Source organism: Platalea leucorodia (assembly GCF_965183815.1).
Source record: "Platalea leucorodia genome assembly, chromosome: 8".
In the NCBI taxonomy this organism is placed as follows: Eukaryota; Metazoa; Chordata; class Aves; order Pelecaniformes; family Threskiornithidae; genus Platalea; species Platalea leucorodia.
The window spans coordinates 20699120-20716742 of NC_138830.1; the positions used below are offsets into that span (position 1 = coordinate 20699120).

Below are 17623 nucleotides of genomic sequence, written 5' to 3' on the forward strand. Positions count from 1 at the left end.
ACATGTTCTGTAATGAACACAGAGTCCCAGGAAGACTAAATAGCATGGCAAGATATTTGACTCTTTGTGAATAATGGAGAAAACAACTTTTTGCAGACTCTGAGGACTTTAAGGGGGAAGAAGGATAAGCAGTACTAGGAAACCATTACTGATAAATCTTTTTTTTGGTTGGTTTTTTTTTTTTTTTTTTTTTGTTCCTGTTTGTTATTTCTAAACCATGGGTAATGAGAACATAACATAAAAGTAGGTTATAGAAAGAGGTGGGTAAAAATCCTAAATCATCTTGCTTGGACTTTATGTAAAAGTTGCATGCTTGTGTATTGTAAATACTTCACTGAGTTGCCTGTGAGGGTGGGGCTAGAAACTTAATGTATAAGCACGTTCATGCACCCATGTAGAATAAGCTTCAAAATGTTCCTGTTCTCTGTCTCTTTCTATCAGTGAGGTGATAAACTGAATGGCTAAATTACAGGGGTGGTGTCTCAACTTCAGAAAAGCATGTTACATCTCCACTGTTCTGTGGACTAGGTAGTTAGTTGTCTGTATTAATCAACTCTTTATTTTTAGAGACACAACACTAACAGCCATTTTTAAATCTAGGGCCTTAATTCAGTCTGACAGGCAGTTCACCACTGAAGATATATTCTGCTTAGAAATGCAGTGGTAGTAGAGATCTTGTTTATGTTTAAAGATGTATTTGTATAGTGCATTCTCCTCTTGTCTAATTCCATAGATGCCTCCATCCACCTTTGATCAAGACTGATAGCCTTAGCCCTAGAACTCTTGTTAAATCTTGAGGATTTAGTTTTATGGCTAAAGAACTAATAATAGAGTACTGGTTACAAAAAAGTAACTGAAGTCAGTGACTGGAGGACTTTATACTGCTGTTACTGCTGCATCATGTGTCCTGGTGAAGACTTATAACACTGTTAGTTTCTCTTCAAACATCACACTTAGCATCAAACTTCATACTGAATGGGAAAGTAAGTTCTTCTGTGAAGCAGAATGGCTTTTTTTAATTCAACTCAGATGTTGCAAAGCAGTCTAATACTGTTGAGATCCTTTGTTTAGTTTCTTAGGGTAGACTTTTATTTTGCCATGACTTTATTTAGGATTAAACTGTCTTATTGGTGAATGCATGCTTTGCTTTGCAACTACAGACTTACTTATTGTGTTTGTTAGCAAAAGTGGAAGCTCTGTCTGTTTCCTAACTGTATCTTGAAACAAATGTTTCTCTTTATTTTTCCAGTTGTCTCTGTTTTGACAACTGGCTCTCCTTGCCAACACAGAAGAGTATTTGCACGCACACCCTGAGCCAGTTGACACTCAGCTCACTGTCAATGCTTGCTGGCAGCAAATGTTAACATGGAACTGTACCTCTGGTATTCTGGTCAAGCCTGTGAGAACACTGTTCTAGGCAACATCCTGATGCTAGGGTAGTGCTTAGGTGACAGCATCTATTCACTCATCTTCATAGCTCTACTTAGTAGACTTAGCAAAGTGTTTGGAAATCAGTTTTGGCTTTGTAGGTAGCTTTACAAGGATAAGTCAGGGTTTGCTGGGAAACTAAACTTTGTTTAAATACCTATGGGTAAATAGTGTTCACTTTGTTTGCAGTGACAAGGTGCAGGCTATCTGTTACATCCAGCTGACACGACAGCTGGTATCTTGTTCAGCTGATGGGGGAATTGCTGTTTGGAACATGGATATCAGCCGAGAAGAGGTAAGATCATGTCCTAGGTCAAAGATTTATTTATTTATTTATTTTTCCCTTTTCAGAGGCTGATGTGGCTTTGCTTAGTCAGTCGTGCAGGCTGTTTTCCGTCACATTGCCTCAGACTTTAAGGCTGAAAGATATTAAAACCTGCTCTGTTCTAGTGGCTGTCCATACTGCATTGTAGTAGATGGATTCTCAGGACAGGAGAAGTGCAGGACAGGCTTGGGACTGCTTAGAGTCTTATCTCAATGAGACAACACCTTCACTGGAATGGCTACAGTCCTTGCTGCTGGAACACTCTAAAGCAGGCAAACTTTTGCAGTAAACAAACCAATGGATTGTGCTTCAACAGTCTTGAAATAAGTTCTCAACTCATGTAAAAGCAGGTAAAGAAGTGAGATACTGGTTTTGAGATTCTTTCTGCATCAGTTCATATCCATCATAGGAGCTGAAAAGATGTATATTACTATTATCTTTGGTTAAACCATAATTATAGGAGTTAGTTTTGGTTGCCTCCATAAAGCAGTATTTAAGGCTCAGCCTTCCTTGCCCTGTTGCTTTTCCTTAAATGCAAGTGTCATCATTAAGAACTGTTTTCTGACATGTGTTGAGCTGTCACCTTAAACACAGACTGCTGTACGTGATGCTCCTAACATGTTCAGCATGATGATCTCTCCAAAATTTCTGTGATATTATGAAACTTTGTAGTTACAAGGAATTGACTTAAAATATAACTGGGAAAACAAGATGTGGCAGTTTCTCTTCTGGATCTGCACACATTAATTAAGGGATCTTCTAAATAATAGACAGTTTTAATACAATTAAATTAATATGGTTAACTTAGAACAGCCGTGATGTTGCAGAACTCATTGGAAAAACATAATCAAGCCCAATCCAAAAGCGAAGAAACTAAATGTTTGAAGAATGATGAACATACTGCCTCTGACGCATTAGGTAGCGAGTCATGTTATAGGGTTATCTTCAAATATGCACTAATGCACGTAAGACTAGAAGACAGACTTTTTTGATTAGAAGGAATGGTAACTCCACTGACAGCTGTACTATTGATCTTGGGCAGTTCCAACTATATGTTGGTAATAGTGTTGGTAGTGCTGACAGGTTTTTACCTGCTTTTTAATGCTTGAAATTAAGATGAAAAGAATAGGAAGATATCCTGTTTTGCTGTTAGAGGCAGCCAGAAAGTGGATTGTCTTTTCAAAAATGCTATTAAGTGAAAACTGCTATTGTAAGTAGCTGAAAGAAACAATATGAAACATCTCATTTGGTGGAGAAGCGACTCATTTCCTCTACTCTCCTCCCCACCCCCCACATTGGACTTGTTACTACCCTTTACAATATTTTCCACTAGCATGGGGGAAGGAAGGGGATGCAATCAAGGTTGAAGATGTAGGAACTGGATATTTGGTATTAATAAATATTCATGGTGAGATGGTGGTGCAACTGCCAATACTATTGTTGTATTGCTATCAACAATGGATGTAAGTGAATTGAGGAGAAAAGCTTCTTTGTTGTTCTGGCTTTCCTCCTGTCGGGTTTCAGGGAGACTCCCCCATCAGATGTATAAAGTTGTATAGAATTATACGTATTCTAATTCAATTCTTTGTACTAAAAATATTGTACCTCTCTTTCTATCCCTTACAAGGATGCTCAGTTAAAGTATCTGAGAGTGTTGAAATGTGTGAAAGCTCTAACTATTTTCACTTGGCCTAGTCCATTTATGGCAGGAAAAATATGTGCGTGGGAGAAGGGATGCTTAATGAAGACGTGGGCAGTATGGAAAATGCAGATGGGTTCTTAATTATTTCAAACTGCAATCCTAGGGAAGCAGAAAAGAGATTTATTTCCAGAATTTGCTTCTGGACCCTGCCTCTTAGAGGGGATGACTGCTTCATAGCTCCTACAACTTGGATTACACTAGCCCTTAAAAATCATCTAGGCAACCAGAGCAGCAGTCTTTGAATGCCTGCAGCAAGTTTAATAACTTAGATGTTTGAATTAGTTTTCTTATTAAGGCAGTAACATAACATACTGCTGTGGGCTTAAAAAATGTAGGAGGTGTGTAGGTAACAAAGAACTGTAGTCTTGGGTTTGGGGTTTTTTGTACTAAACTTCCTATGTACTGTACCCTAGGCAATCTATTGTTGTAATGTCCAGAGCTGAGACAGGGCATCTTTCCAAGTAAAACTTTACTTTGGGTTCTTGAAACAAACTTCCTTGGCTGTCATATGAGGAAAAAAAATAATTCTGATTGTTTGCATCTCTTGCTCTTTTGTAGGCTCCTCAATGGCTAGAAAGTGATTCCTGTCAGAAGTGTGAACAACCTTTCTTCTGGAATATAAAGCAAATGTGGGACACAAAGACATTAGGGTTGAGACAGGTGAGATCACTGGTTTTAGTGCTTAGCTGTACTTCAGCACTTAAGCAAAATGCAAACAGAAAACCAGTAAAGCTGTTAGATCTTTTGAACTGTTGGTATTTTTGCTGCTTTGAAGTGAGGGTTTATTGAGAGGTCGCAGCTTCTAGGCCGTGCTAAGAAATTTCCAAATTTTATGAAAAGTGTTGCATCAAACTTCTGTCACGGGGCAAAGCAGGCTCTGGGGCGAGTGGTCAGTTGGATTTCTCTGAATATTTCTATGCACTAGAGCTGTGGACAGCTAATCCTCAAGTGTTGTGTAAAGTGGCACACAGTGCCCCATAACTGAGCACATTGCAGCCTAACATGTTGTAGGGTGCTCAGTTCAGTGAAGCAGTGATGGCCTTGCTCTTAATGGGCTGGAATGTGAAAGCTTTCCAGATAGCTTTCTTTTTGGAGGGACTGGACAGGCACCAAGACACTGATCTATTTCTGGCTTTCTTAGACTGTTACTTCCTCGGTTGCTTGTTCAACCCTCTTTTTCCCCTGCTCCCAGAAGGAGCTTGCAAAAGGAGAAGAGGATGGACAGGGAGAATATGGAGGTAAACCCATTAACGGCCAAGATGACTGTTCAGAACTCCAGAGTCCAAAGACCAAGGTCTTTGGTTGAAGTAACAGAAGACTTCCTAACAGGTTGCTTCCTAGCAGATTGCAAAACAGAAGCTTTTTTGTTGTTCAGCAAACACTTGGTAAGGTGGTCAAGTGGCACAATATAGTGATTTGTTTGTTTGTTTGTTTGTTTTCTTCTTCCTCCATGAAGCATCATTGCAGAAAATGTGGGCAAGCAGTGTGTGGCAAGTGCAGTACCAAACGGTCAAGTTACCCAATCATGGGATTTGAGTTCCAGGTCCGTGTCTGTGATTCCTGTTTTGAGTCAATCAAGGATGAAGAGTGAGTATTAAGGAGTAATAAATTAAAGTAATACTGCTGAGGTGCAGAAACACTTGTGCTTGCTCCACATCCACACACAATGCTACACAAACATGCCAAGCTGACGCTCTGCTAATAGACCACCTTTGCCTTGGACACTCAAAGCACTACAATGGCAGAGATCCCTCAGCTGGCTTTGCAGGCTGATCTGGGTCAGATGTGGTATTACAACTTTTTTATCCATTTTGTTTCTTCTTTTCCATGAGCCGAGATCTAGAGTTGAAACATACTTGCCTCAAGATTTCTGTTTAGGTAAAGGCTATTGATGGCACTTAAAATTGCTAAATGGGTGCCTGACAATGCATCACAGCTGCCAGGATGTATATGCATTAGTTCATGTAGACTTACTGAAAACTGTTTCTACGGGAATATTCTTCACAGCCCAACATTATTTTCCCCATGCAAGCAAATTGGGTTAAACGTAATTTGCTGTCTCATTAAACTCTTCTTAGCAATGAAGGAACCCCCTTTTTATCTTTATATGAACAGCACTTCACTGTTCACTGTCTTGTCACCTCCTTGGACACCTGGAGTGCTAAACGACCACAGTAATCAGATGCCAATTTTGGGGGTGTTTGTTTTGTTGTTTGTTGGGTTTTTTGTTGGTGGGGGTTTTTGTTTTTGTTTTTTTTGAAAAAGGGAGGTGCTGTGCCCTAGTTGACTCACTATAACCAGCAGGAAAAAATGTAGCTGAGCTTGACTTTATAACGAAGAGTACAATTATTTACTAATGCAGTGTCCCACTTCTGCTCTAGTATTATTAACAGTCAGGCTGCAGAAGGCCAGGAAATGTCACACCTGTATAACTACACAAGCAATGCCTTAGCATGACTTGCTAATTTAATTCTGTCCCCTTTAATATGGCACTGCAGTTTTCAGGACTGATTTATTGGTACTTGAGCAATTTAATTTTCTTGTAAGTTTATTTTGCACTGCTATAATGATGCCATCAAGCTTCATCTGATGGTTGGCTTTCATCTGAATTGTTCTTGTGCAGCCGTACTTCCTTGGCAACGTTTCATGAAGGAAAACACAACATTTCACACATGTCCATGGACATCTCCAGAGGTCTAATGGTGACTTGTGGGAGCGACCGGATTGTGAAGGTATTTGTGTACCTCTTTCCTGCATTTATTGGAGATATTTAATAGAGAACTTATGTTTGTATGTACTTTTTTCTTTCTGACAACTGTTGCTACAAAGCTAATTGTTGTGAGCAGCAAGAATCATATTTGTTGCAGACTGTCCTTCCTGCAGCTGGATGAGGAAATGAAGCGTAACTCTGCTGTATGGAGTCTAGCTGTCAGAACTGGTTACTGTTGGTGTCCTTTGGAAAAACAAAGCGGACACCAGCAGTAGGAGAATCTGCTAGCGGCCTTAAAGACACAGACATGATGATATGTGCAGGCTTCCTTTACTCTGAGCTCCCTGGCTTCTTGGAGCATTGCCACTAAAAGCCCTGGGTATAAGACAGTGACATGGAAATCGGACTGATGTAGAATCTTCCTGTGCTTAAGCTATACATCTGCCATGCATATCAGAACTGAGATTGTTCCAGTCTGTCCCTTGTTTTCTGTAAGCATGTTTATAACAAAACGCATAGCACTTTTTAAAACAGACCTACAGAGAACTGCTAGAAGACTCTCTTGAGCCCTAGAGTTTGGCTTTTGGTTTGTAAGGCTGGTATAACTCTTTATGACTTTTTCCTCAAGTACAGTTTAAACAGGATTTGTTACCTTGTGTCCAGGGAGGTCTTTATGCTTGCTTCTATGCCTCTTACAGAAATACCTCTTAGGTCTTATAATAATGCTATGTAATTCTCCACAATATTTTCTTCCAGATCTGGGACATGACACCAGTAGTTGGTTGCAGCCTCGCAACTGGCTTCTCTTCACGCTGATCTCATACCTGACAGGTTTATGCACCTTATGTACAGCAATATGCACCGAATGAATGGAATCCTTCTTAAGAATATTACCACAAACACTGGTTGCTTGATTCTTCTCCTGCTGCTGTTCCAGGATGGACAGTCACCTTTGTAGAGCACGGTTTTTCTGTTGGGCTCACCAGAAATCTCCTTGGTGCGGAAGTGCAGTTTGGCAGCCTCTTGGACTAATGTAAAATGGCTTACCTGCAATATGACACCTTGATGAAAGGACCTGTTGTTTTTCGGTTTGCATATGTAGTGCTAACAATGTGCTATCTCTGCTGATATATCTTGTACAGATACCTTGTAGCTAAAACATTATCAGAGTAAAATGAGTGTAGTAAATCCAATTTGTGCAAATAGTAAAATAACTTATTCTCTCTTCCAAAAAGCAGTTCTGTAGAAATACTTTTGAGCAGTCACTGTCTAAACTGCCTCCAAAAGGTATGTTGGTTATTCCTATGGAAGGAGGAGATACTTCAAAGTGGCAGGTAGCTTCTTTCAGATGAGATAGTAAAAGAACCTTTGATCACACAAGATTTCCTTTATTGGCTTTCTTGTAGTGTTTATCTTCAAGTTCAGTTATTAGTGAAATCACTTTTGTGGGACAGCTGTTCTGTTTAGGTAGCTGGTGAGTCTTCGAACAACGCTAGGCTCTTTAAGCAGCATTTTAGCATAGCTAATAAACCTCTGTAGTTCTTTCGAAAATGTGCAGCCCAGCTACTCTACTTTAAAGACAGGCCATAGGTATGAGCCATATAATTTGACAACTCTATAAAGCTGTTAGAATGGGAAGCTAAGCAAATCTGCCTTGTTAAATGTAATGGCTAAGAAAAAATGGCCAGCTAAATTTTAGAGACTTTTTCCTGTGGAAAGGCTGATGTTTCTTTAATCGTAGGGAACCTGTCTCTGCTAAAGTGCAGCATAAATTAAAATACTGCCTTGGTGTTGCTTAAAACAGATAAATACTGAGCAATAATTACTGAGGTACAGAACAGCTGCTTTTTTCCCTGCACCTAGGTTTGTTAATCCTGAGATATCTATATTGATCCTTTCCTGTTTCAAAGCTGAGAAGTATGAAGAAGAGCTGGGAGGCTTTTATGACTGTGCAGTTGGCACGTACAGGAAATAACTAGTGAGATATTGCCAATAAATTGGTCTGTCAGTGTGAATTTCCTACACGTGAACACTGTAAGGAGAACTTATTTTGAAACTTTGAAAGCTAAGGTAATATGTCGCAGAGTTTAAGCTTGGAGCTGTTTAGATTTGTCTGAAAACATGCCTATGTGTGAGGACAAAAAATGTGGGTAGGTCAGCTGGCCCAAGATAGGTGGTGTTGCACAACTATCAAAGGTAATAGGCTCTTTCTGGCAGAGGACTTAAGGGTTAGACTGTCTTTATTTACAGTAACAATCAAGTGGTGCTATGAGTGTTAGTGAATTCAAGTCCTAGGTGTGTAACTTGACACTAATCTGCATTGGACCATGCTGTAGGCTGAAATAGATGAAGATCATGGTATTGTTAATGCATCATGATTCACTTGCATTTTAAGCCAGAAAGCTCATAGTCTCCAAAGGGCAGTAGAATCCAGAATATGTTAGTTACTGTTATTTTTGATCTGGCTTTGTCTACCTTTCCATGGGCCTTCTCTGAAAGTTTTGTGAAGAGTCTTTTAATTTGGTAGGCTTATTGGGCCACTGAAGAATAAACAAATCTCTCTTTTGTGGAATCCCAAAACTTGTCTTGCCTTCAATTCGGGATTTAGCTCTTGTCACACTGATTTGATTCATCCCTTGCTACATGCTGTATAGCCTACGTTTTTTGTGAAGGCTTATTTGTGAAGGCTATTGAGAGAAAATCAGCTTGTACTGGAAAGAAGTTGCAGCTTTCTGCTTTGAAGGCTTTCACCCTTGTAAATTAAGATGGAAACTGAATGGTTGAAGGGGCGAATAAGCCCCGATAATGCTCTGTATTCACTTTCAGACTTCTTCGTATCTGGCCCTGGAAGAGAATGGAAACCTCCTTCCTCGCGGCGTGTAAGGCAGAACATAAGTTACGTTGTTAGAACTGTTTAAGATCCTACTGTGGTAGGTAAGGAGGATCTAGGGTCATGAGTTAAGCTGGGAGTTTGATGTAGATGTGGGATGAATAGCATATTTTTCAAACCAGACGTTCTGAAACTTACACTAATGATACTGAGGTGTAACTCCTTTGCGGCTAGCACTCCTGAGCTTCAGCTTTTTTAGTTCTGATTAGTCAACGTGCCCCCTGCTCAGCATGCAGCTCCCCCCCCCCTCCCTGTGAATACCTCCTCTGCTTCTTTACATTACGGTTTTGCCACTAGATAATATATTCTCTACTACATATTGTTAAACCTAAGGAATCTATTTTCTATAATTGATATACTTAAAGATAGTGTCAGTTCAGATATAATGACAATTATAGCTGCTAAATCATTAACCCATTTAAGTATACTCTTGGTGTTGAATGAGTAATGCTTACAAACCACTAAAGAGATAGTGATTTTGTTTATAAACAACTATTTTGAAGGCACATACTCTCTCATGAAACTGAACATACTTCAACTATGTCAGCTCAAGTGTGCAATTACTGAGAAGGCTTGATTTGAAGCATTACTAATCTCTCTTGTGTAACCTCCTTCATTGAGGCAGGGAAGGGGAGCAAAGGGTACTAATATGTGCTAATTCTTTACTAGTTGTATTTCTGTACCCTGCATAGTTAAGAGATGCTATATAGATCTGTCCCTTGCTCCTTCTTGTCTGTTTTTTAAACTTTGATTACATGTACAATAAAATATTTCTTGATATTCACTTAGTCTATTTGGATGATCCATCTTTTCTTCCATTCTGTGAATGCACAAGCCCCACTGTATGCTCTTGCTCCTCTACATGGCCCATATCCAAATTTTAGGTTGGAGGGAGAGCCTGTCAGATGTGTTGTGTTGGAGCTGAATGAGCTGCAGCAATGGGGTTAAAGGCCCATGATGAACCAGTGAGCTGAGAGACAAACAACGGCTGCGTGGTCCCAGCTAGGGATGCATAACCCTATCCTGTGTCCTGCTTGCCAGCTCGTGTAGACCTCTTCTCTGCTTCATCTGGTTCCCCTTCAGAGGTCTGCAAAGGTTCTTACAACATAGAGTACCAGAGGATCAACCCCCTACCCTGAGATCCCTTGGACATGTCTGAGGTATTAGAGAAATACTCATTTATGCTGGATGGGATGAGGAGAGTCTACCATACGATACATACAGAGGACACAAACTGCAGCCACAGGAGGTGGTTATACTTGTCTCATGATACTTTCTCACAGAGGAAGAATGGGGACAAGCTGGGAAGTATCCTTGTTACTCACAGCCTTCACAGGCTCAAATGCAGCACTGGCTGGCCTTGTAACACTTGGAACGCCTGAATGTTGGCCTGCCAACACATGGTGTAGCTCGCTGCTCCCTAGGGTATTCAGGAGCAATAGAAGGAATCTGAAAGGGTTTCACAAATTCTTTCCACCTCTGAAGGGTGGCTGAGTACACTGTGTGGTATATAATACTCTAATTTTATTGTTTTTTAACATTTTGATCAGCTTAAACTTCTCACCTTTCCCAAAGCAAAATACCCTGTTTTCTAGTTCCAAGAAAAACTTGACTGGAAACAATGAAGCTGTTACTGATCTGTAGTCAGAAAAACCTGTTTAGACATCTGTGAGGACCATCTTATAGGATGTTTTAAATAAGGCATATGAACTCTAGATTAGTTAAGTTTGAAAATGTTTGAGAACTGCAAATGGTGTCCTTGTAGTGAAAGCACTAAAATACACGTATCGTTTTTCTAAATGAGAATGCGTAGTTGATCACTTCTCACACTCCTTCTGTCGCAAACTTCATTTAAATTTCAGATAAGCTGTGTGGCAGGTCTTAGCAATGAGTTTTTTGGTGTGGTGTTGACTTTACTCATTGGAGAGATTTAGAATACACTAGATGCAGGAAAGGGACAGATTTTTACGTTGATCAGATTTACTACTATATACTTCAGAAGGAAAGCTCTCTAAGGCTTTTTGTCTCCGTAGACGAAGTCTTCAGTGCTGAATGACCTGGCTAACAGTGAAATACCATGATCAAACTACAGAAAGTGATGATTTCTGCCAGCTTAACATTTAAAAAAGATTTTTTGTCATCAAATAACCATCTTTCAGTGAGTTGCAACGTGGCTTTTGAAGGCTTTCTCTGCTGCTTTCATGGGTATAAGGCAAGCCTTCACAATGATCTCGTAAGTGACTGCAAAGATCCCACAAAGTTTTTTGCCCCTTTGGAAAGTGTAAAGGCATGGTCTCTAGGTAGCTAATAGTTGAACAGATTCAAAGACAGTGTTACTGATTTTATCACTTCGGCAATGGAAGAAAGTATCAAAATAATATCAGTAATAAAATCTGTACAATTTTCATAAAATTAAATATAAAATATTTTATCAAATAATAAATATATGGGGTCATTAGAAACTTTGCTTTCTGCTTCTATAGCATGAGCCTTTTTCCCCCCAACATACCGGCAGCTCAGAGTTGATGTAACTAATTGCCTTCCAACTCACTTGTGGACCCAGGGTCTCTTACCAGTTTTAGTATATAGCCTGTGCTCACACAGAGAAGTTGAACCATATTCTTTGACTTGCTCTTGATGTGTTATACTAATTTGGGTGGGATTGACTGGCTTGTCTGCAGAATATTTGGTACATTCATTCCTATATTGCTTTTTGTCACAAAGATATCATGGGTTGCCTTACATCTAGCTGTTATAACTGAATTACTAAGTAAGTCCTGTCAATTTTGTTTTCAAAGGCCCTGGTGTGCTATGAATCACGCTTTCTGTGAGACACCCAGAGGCTTAGGTATCTTTTAGCATTTATCCAGCTCAAACCCAAGATTAATTTACGTAGAAATACAGGTTGACTGTAGGATTTCCCATCTGTATTTTTATACGTGGTCTTTCAATTTTTCCTCTGAAATGCTTTATATTACCCAGTTCTTCAGGAAACTGGCATGCAATAACAAATGTTATGGAGCTGCATGCTTTTCTCCCCTTTACCCTGTTTAGGGAAAGACACAGAATTGGGTTTAACTTGCTCCTAGCTTTGCTACTATAGCTGTCTTTCAAATAAAAAAGATACCATGACTCTCACTATCTATATTGATTTTTCTTTCTGATGCCTGTTTTCCTTATGGTTTCAGCCGCTCTCAAAATCTATATGCATGTATCTGTCAAAACTCTTTAAGTCATGTTTCATGAACTGAACTGCACCCCTGTGTGGCTGATCAAGAGTGGGCACTGCTTGCTAATATTCCTTGGTATTGTTGCTGCTGCTAAGCCATAGCTATTTTTCTGTTCTAGTACTGTCCTTTGTCTTTTCTCTGTTCTCATTCATTTCTCCTTCTTTTTCTCTTAGTTTATGGCTCCTTCTCCAGGTTTCCTGCTCAGCAGCATGTCTGTGTTGGAGTTCAGCTCCTTGAGACAGGTGATAGCAGCTCTTGAAGCACAACTGAACTGCTTGCCTGAGCCTCCTGATCTGTAAGAGTGAGCTGGTCTTGCAGTGGCTGAATTAAGGATGACTGAGGCAGCAGATGTGGAAGGTGGGTGTCTTTTAGGAAACAACCATTACCTCACCCTCGGTCACAAGACTCCATCCCATTAAGCACCTATAGCAACACAGCCATAACTTGCTCTTCTGTTTGCTACAGCCTTTGCAGGTTGGAAAAGAATACTGTTAAAAGCCACTGCCTCTTACAGCCCTGACTGTGCAGTGTCCCAGCTCAGTGGTGGATAGAGTTTTTAATCTTGGTGGTTGGTAGGGAAGGTCTGGCATCAACAGGACTGTCTGGCATCAACAGGACTGTCAATAATACTTACAGGCTTTGCTGAATGTCAGGGTGATTTCTGTAAGGGTAGAGATGTTGCACGTGTCTAAATGGTGTCTGTGGGACACTCAATTTAAAACTTGATCTCATAGGCATTATCTAAAAGAGGGAAACAAGGCTGTAAATTGTGTTCATTACAGTCCTTTTATGGAGAAGAAATGCTGGGAATATAAGCATGCTTACAGGGAATGAGGGATGTTTTAGTCCTCCTACTCCAAAACAGCAGTTCTCTTGTTTTACCATGTGAATATACCGACTGAACACTCTGCTCTTTCAGAAGCATGATCTGAATATGCTTAGATTTTACAGCCAGGATGGAAAGAGGAAAAACATGAAAGAAACTGAGGGAAGGTGGAAAGGGTAAAGAACGGAATGGCAGTGTGGTGAAAGCATGCAGAGCCTTGATTTAAGGGGTTGTAAAGAAGGATGCTATGGATCCAATAGCTGTTAATCCAACTGAACACAAGAGGGCTACAATAACACATTTTCTCTTGATAGAAGGAGAATTCTGGATGGGGCTTTATTAATGTCTGTCTACCTTCTGGCCCGCTCTTAGTTTTATACAGCTGGGAAATGAAATCAAATGCTACTTGACACCCTGAAAGTACTTGTGTACACCTATCACTTCAGTACAGGCTATAAGGATTTGAGACTGCTATTTTTAACACTCTTCTAGTCCTTTGAACTGGTTAAGTGTTGGGACTACTTACTGAACATGCTATTGCTGCTGATAAGGTACCAAAATCTGCAGCACAGATACATAATTTGATATGTTATCCAGTGATATGAATGCTTTGTTCTGCACTTAAATTGTGGAGAATCCAGATTGTGTGAGCAAATAAGGAAAAGGGAACATATGAAAAGCAGGGGAAAATTGTCTGGAAAAGTACAAACCCCTGCCTAGTAACCAAGAGCAAGTATTAGATTGTTTCTTTATTGATCCAAAGTGCAATTAAAAGCTACCTCCTGCAGCTGAATTTAGATTGGGCTTTTAAAGTTTTCTCTTTCCCCTATGGCCCTAGTATCAAGGGGAAAAAAACCTGCACAGCAGGTCTCCTGTAAAATCATCAAGGGGAGCGTGCATCAGCCTGAACTCCATGGTTCACACGGGGCTACTTAGCTGAGGTAGTCTGTGGCTCTGCGTGCCTGGCAGAAGCTCAGTTTAGGTGCTGAAAAACAACACCAAGGCGTGTGCTGGCTAGAATCAGTGTAAATGGCCGGTGTTCTTCATTTGTTGTGGTACTCAGTGTCAGTAAAAAGGCTTCTTTCTGCAATAAAAAGGTGAGGTTTTTTTCCCCAAGGAAATTTTTTGCAGTTTTTTAGAAGGAAGTGAGGATGTTATGTTTTGTTTTCTCCCTGCTGTTCTTTAGACAGTGGTTTGTGTCTCTTAATTGGAGCTGTCAGGATTTGTTCGTTTCCCTGGAAATGTACGTGAATGTAACTTCCTAATCAATTGTAAATCATTAGTGAATCTATAGCTTTACTTAAATGGTCCAGGATTAGCTTCTGCAGTCCATAAAGCTTGCAGAGATTAGGAGGGCCTAAGACAAAGCTTGTTGCAGGTTTAGGACTCCTTCAGTCCATGGCATCTGACGTGTTAGCAATGGCGGTTTAAGTGCAGCGCCAGCTTTCTGTCGTTCTGCGTAGGCCACAGTAGGCGGGGGGGGCTGCAAGGGGCAGGAGCGTGGCCCTGGTTGTGGGGAAGCCGGATGTTTGCCTCCCGGGGAATGCAGCGTGGGTACTGTGGCACTTCATGTGGCTTATTTACTCATCCCGTTTCAGAGAATCTAGCAAAAGGTTTTGGTCTGCTTTAACAGATGCGGATAGCAGTAAGCACGTATTTAGCAGGCTCGCTGAAGGCAAGCAAAACCAGCGAGGCCTGTGCTGTCTAGCAGCGTGGCACGGTGTGTGCCGCACCACAGCTGTGCGGTAAAGGGCGAGCACGTTCACGCGGTCTGTCGGTAGTGCTGCTTTATGGGCCCAGGCTGTGTGCTCAGGAAGCGACAGAGGCCAGAGGCAAGCGAGCGGATGAAGTATCAGTGAGATCTGTAGGCAGCTGGGACGCGTACTTCTTGTGTTGTGCGCTCCAGAAGTGAAAGCAGAGCGCTCGGCAGCTGGCAGCATCACAGTGCACCGTGTGTCGTGCTGCTTGGCGGGACAGGGTTGGGACATACAGAAACCAGAACTGAGCAAGCAGCAGCAAAGGCCTCTATGAACGGCATGTCTATAGAGAGCAAATTGAAGCTTACGGAGGGCAGAGAGGAGTAGGGTCATGCATGCTTAGGGAAATGTGGAAATTACCTCCACACTGTTAAATGAGCATAAGGAGCGCACCCCTGCATATGCTCTCTGCTCTTGCAAACAAGCATTTCCAAGTGTAAGTGGATTTCAGCCCAGTTGCCCTCTCAGCCATGCATGCACAATTGCTTTTGACGAAGGGACCTCTTGCCCTTTGCTGAAGCCAGAGGCTGGAGAGGGGTTCCACCAGTGTCAGCCATTGACACCACAGTGTCCCCTGGAGTCCTTGAGCTCCTTCGGATTTCCCTTTCTCACTCATGACTCGAATGCGTCTAGCACTGCACGCGAGAGCAGGGCACAGCTCTGCCCAGAGCAGATGGGAACCTTATCCTGAATTAAGGCACACCGCGCTCGGGGCTAGATGCATGCTGCGCGCTGGGGAATGTCTCTCCTTTAGACTACAAACATGGGGCTTAAACGTCCTAAGTTTTCTCATTTTATGCTCATGTGGTAGTTTGCATCTGGATCAGACTCCTGGTAAGAGGCTGAGAAGCCTTAGGCCTGGATTTAGAGCTTTTGATTCAAGTGCTGAGTCTGTGGATGTTGCACATTCTTTTGGCACGAGCTGCTTATCAGCAAATCCCTGCCAGAGGTTACAGGGATTTGCTGATCTACCGGCAGAGCTGCTCATATCTTGCTCCCTCATAAAGCACAGGTTAGCAAAGCCCAGCCATTTAAGGCATTTAAACTATCTGGCTTTCATTTTGATGGAGATGGGCGGCAGAGCAATCATGCCTGTAGCTCTAACGGAGTGTCTTTAGGGTATGAATGCTTGGAAGGGGAGCAGCTAGAGCCAGCGGAGGACATGAACGGTGTTTTTATTAAACTCGGGTTTCACTGTGGGGAGAAGGGCGCCCTTTGAGCGGTGAACGCCCGTACAGGGTGACGGCGGGGCTCACCCGGTGCGCGGGCAGGGCCCCTGACGCCCCGGCCTCCCGGCAGCGCGCTGCCGCTGGCAGGCTGCCGCGGCCGCACCGGCTCCCTGTCACAAACCTGCCCTTTCGCCCGCGCTCCGCTCCCCCTCTCCCAGCAGCGCAGCGGACGGGGCAGCGGTGGCAGACGGCCTCCGTCGCCGGTTCCTCACCGCCGGGCCGCCGCGGCCGGGAAAGCCCGACGCCGTCGGGTGCCGGCGGGAAGAGCGCGGGCAGCCCGCTCCCCTCGCAGCCCCTCTCTGCGTCTCGGGCCGGCTCGCCGCTGCCCACCGGCCCCGGCCAGCCCGCGTCCCCCGCCCGCAGCCCCGGCCCGGCGGCGGCGGGGAGGAGGCGCCCGGGAGTTCCCCTTCGGGGCATTGTGGGAAGGCGCGGTGCGGCCGGGGCCTCACCTGGCGCGGGGCGGGGAGGGGAGGGAGGCAGGGCGGGAGGGAGGCGGCCGGCAGCCAGCCGGGCCGGGCCGGGCCGGCTCCCAGCCTGCCGCCGCCGCCGCCGCCGCACCATGGTAAGTGGGCCGGGGCCGCCGGACTTGGCCGGGGCCGGCCGGGAGCAGCCGCCCCCTGCCCCGCCGCCACCGCCTTCCGCGCCCCCCGGGGCCGCGGCCGGGCCGGCGGCGGAGCCCCCCTCGACGGGCGCGTTTTGTGGGCTTGCCCGCCGGGGCTGGCCGGAGGCAGGGCGGAGCGGCGCGGCCCCGGTCCCCCTTAGACCCGCGGGGACCGGGTTCCTCCGCCCGGAGCCGAGACCCGGGGCTTGGCCGGGGGAGACCCTCCGCGGGGCCCGCCTGGACGGGGCTTTCCCAAGAGCCTAAAGCAAACAGAAATGTTTGCGCGCCGCCTGGAAAAGCAAAGTCCCCGCGGAGGTGGGCTCAAGCGGGGCAGCGCTCTGCGGTGGCCTCTGCCATCTGAATACCCCTCTCGGTGCGCCTGGGGAGAGGGCAGGTCCGGGACCCAGCGCCAGCGGCTCCTTTGTGTGCCTGGCCATGGAAAAACTTGGATTTTTTTTTTTTTAAGTCCTCTGCTGGAATAATCTGAGTTGGCTTTAAACAGACGTAAAATATGTTCTTTAGAAAGCACATGCCAGCCTGCCTGCTAGGGCTGTGCCGGCTGCTCCGAGAAGCAGAAATGGTGTTTCCAACTGGGTTTGAACAAGGTTTGCACCTGTTTTGAGGAAATGAAAGTTATATTCTTTTTGTTTCTGTTTTCTGACCTTTGGGGTGAGCTCGGGTCATGCTGACAGCCTTTCGTAGCCAACCAGGAAAACAAGGCTGTTACAGAGAGGTTTTATAAAGTCTTCCTGTAACTTGAGGAGCTGAGGTTCAAGTCTGCTCCAGTGCCTGGAGAAGGATCGAATGTGGTTTCATACGGATCTGTGTCTTTTGGCTGGCTCTGGTGTCAAAGCCGGGGCAGTGTTGGGCAGTGGGTTTTCTCGTGACAGGAGCATTGGGAAGAGCTTTTCCCCACGTGTACTCC

The 17623-nt window shown here is 43.7% G+C and overlaps 1 protein-coding gene across 2 annotated transcripts in view; it reads left to right on the forward strand.

Moving 5' to 3' along the window:
• Positions 1-9828, forward strand: part of WDFY1 (WD repeat and FYVE domain containing 1) — a 28248-nt gene extending 18420 nt beyond the window's left edge. For both annotated transcript variants that reach the window (XM_082320236.1, XM_082320237.1), the window contains 5 exons: positions 1618-1723; positions 4014-4115; positions 4912-5042; positions 6079-6187; positions 6922-9828. In XM_082320236.1, the coding sequence (XP_082176362.1) occupies positions 1618-1723; positions 4014-4115; positions 4912-5042; positions 6079-6187; positions 6922-6981 (508 nt within the window). In that variant the 3' untranslated portion in view covers positions 6982-9828. The remainder of the gene's footprint in view (positions 1-1617; positions 1724-4013; positions 4116-4911; positions 5043-6078; positions 6188-6921) is intronic.
• Positions 9829-17623: the final 7795 nt, after the last annotated feature.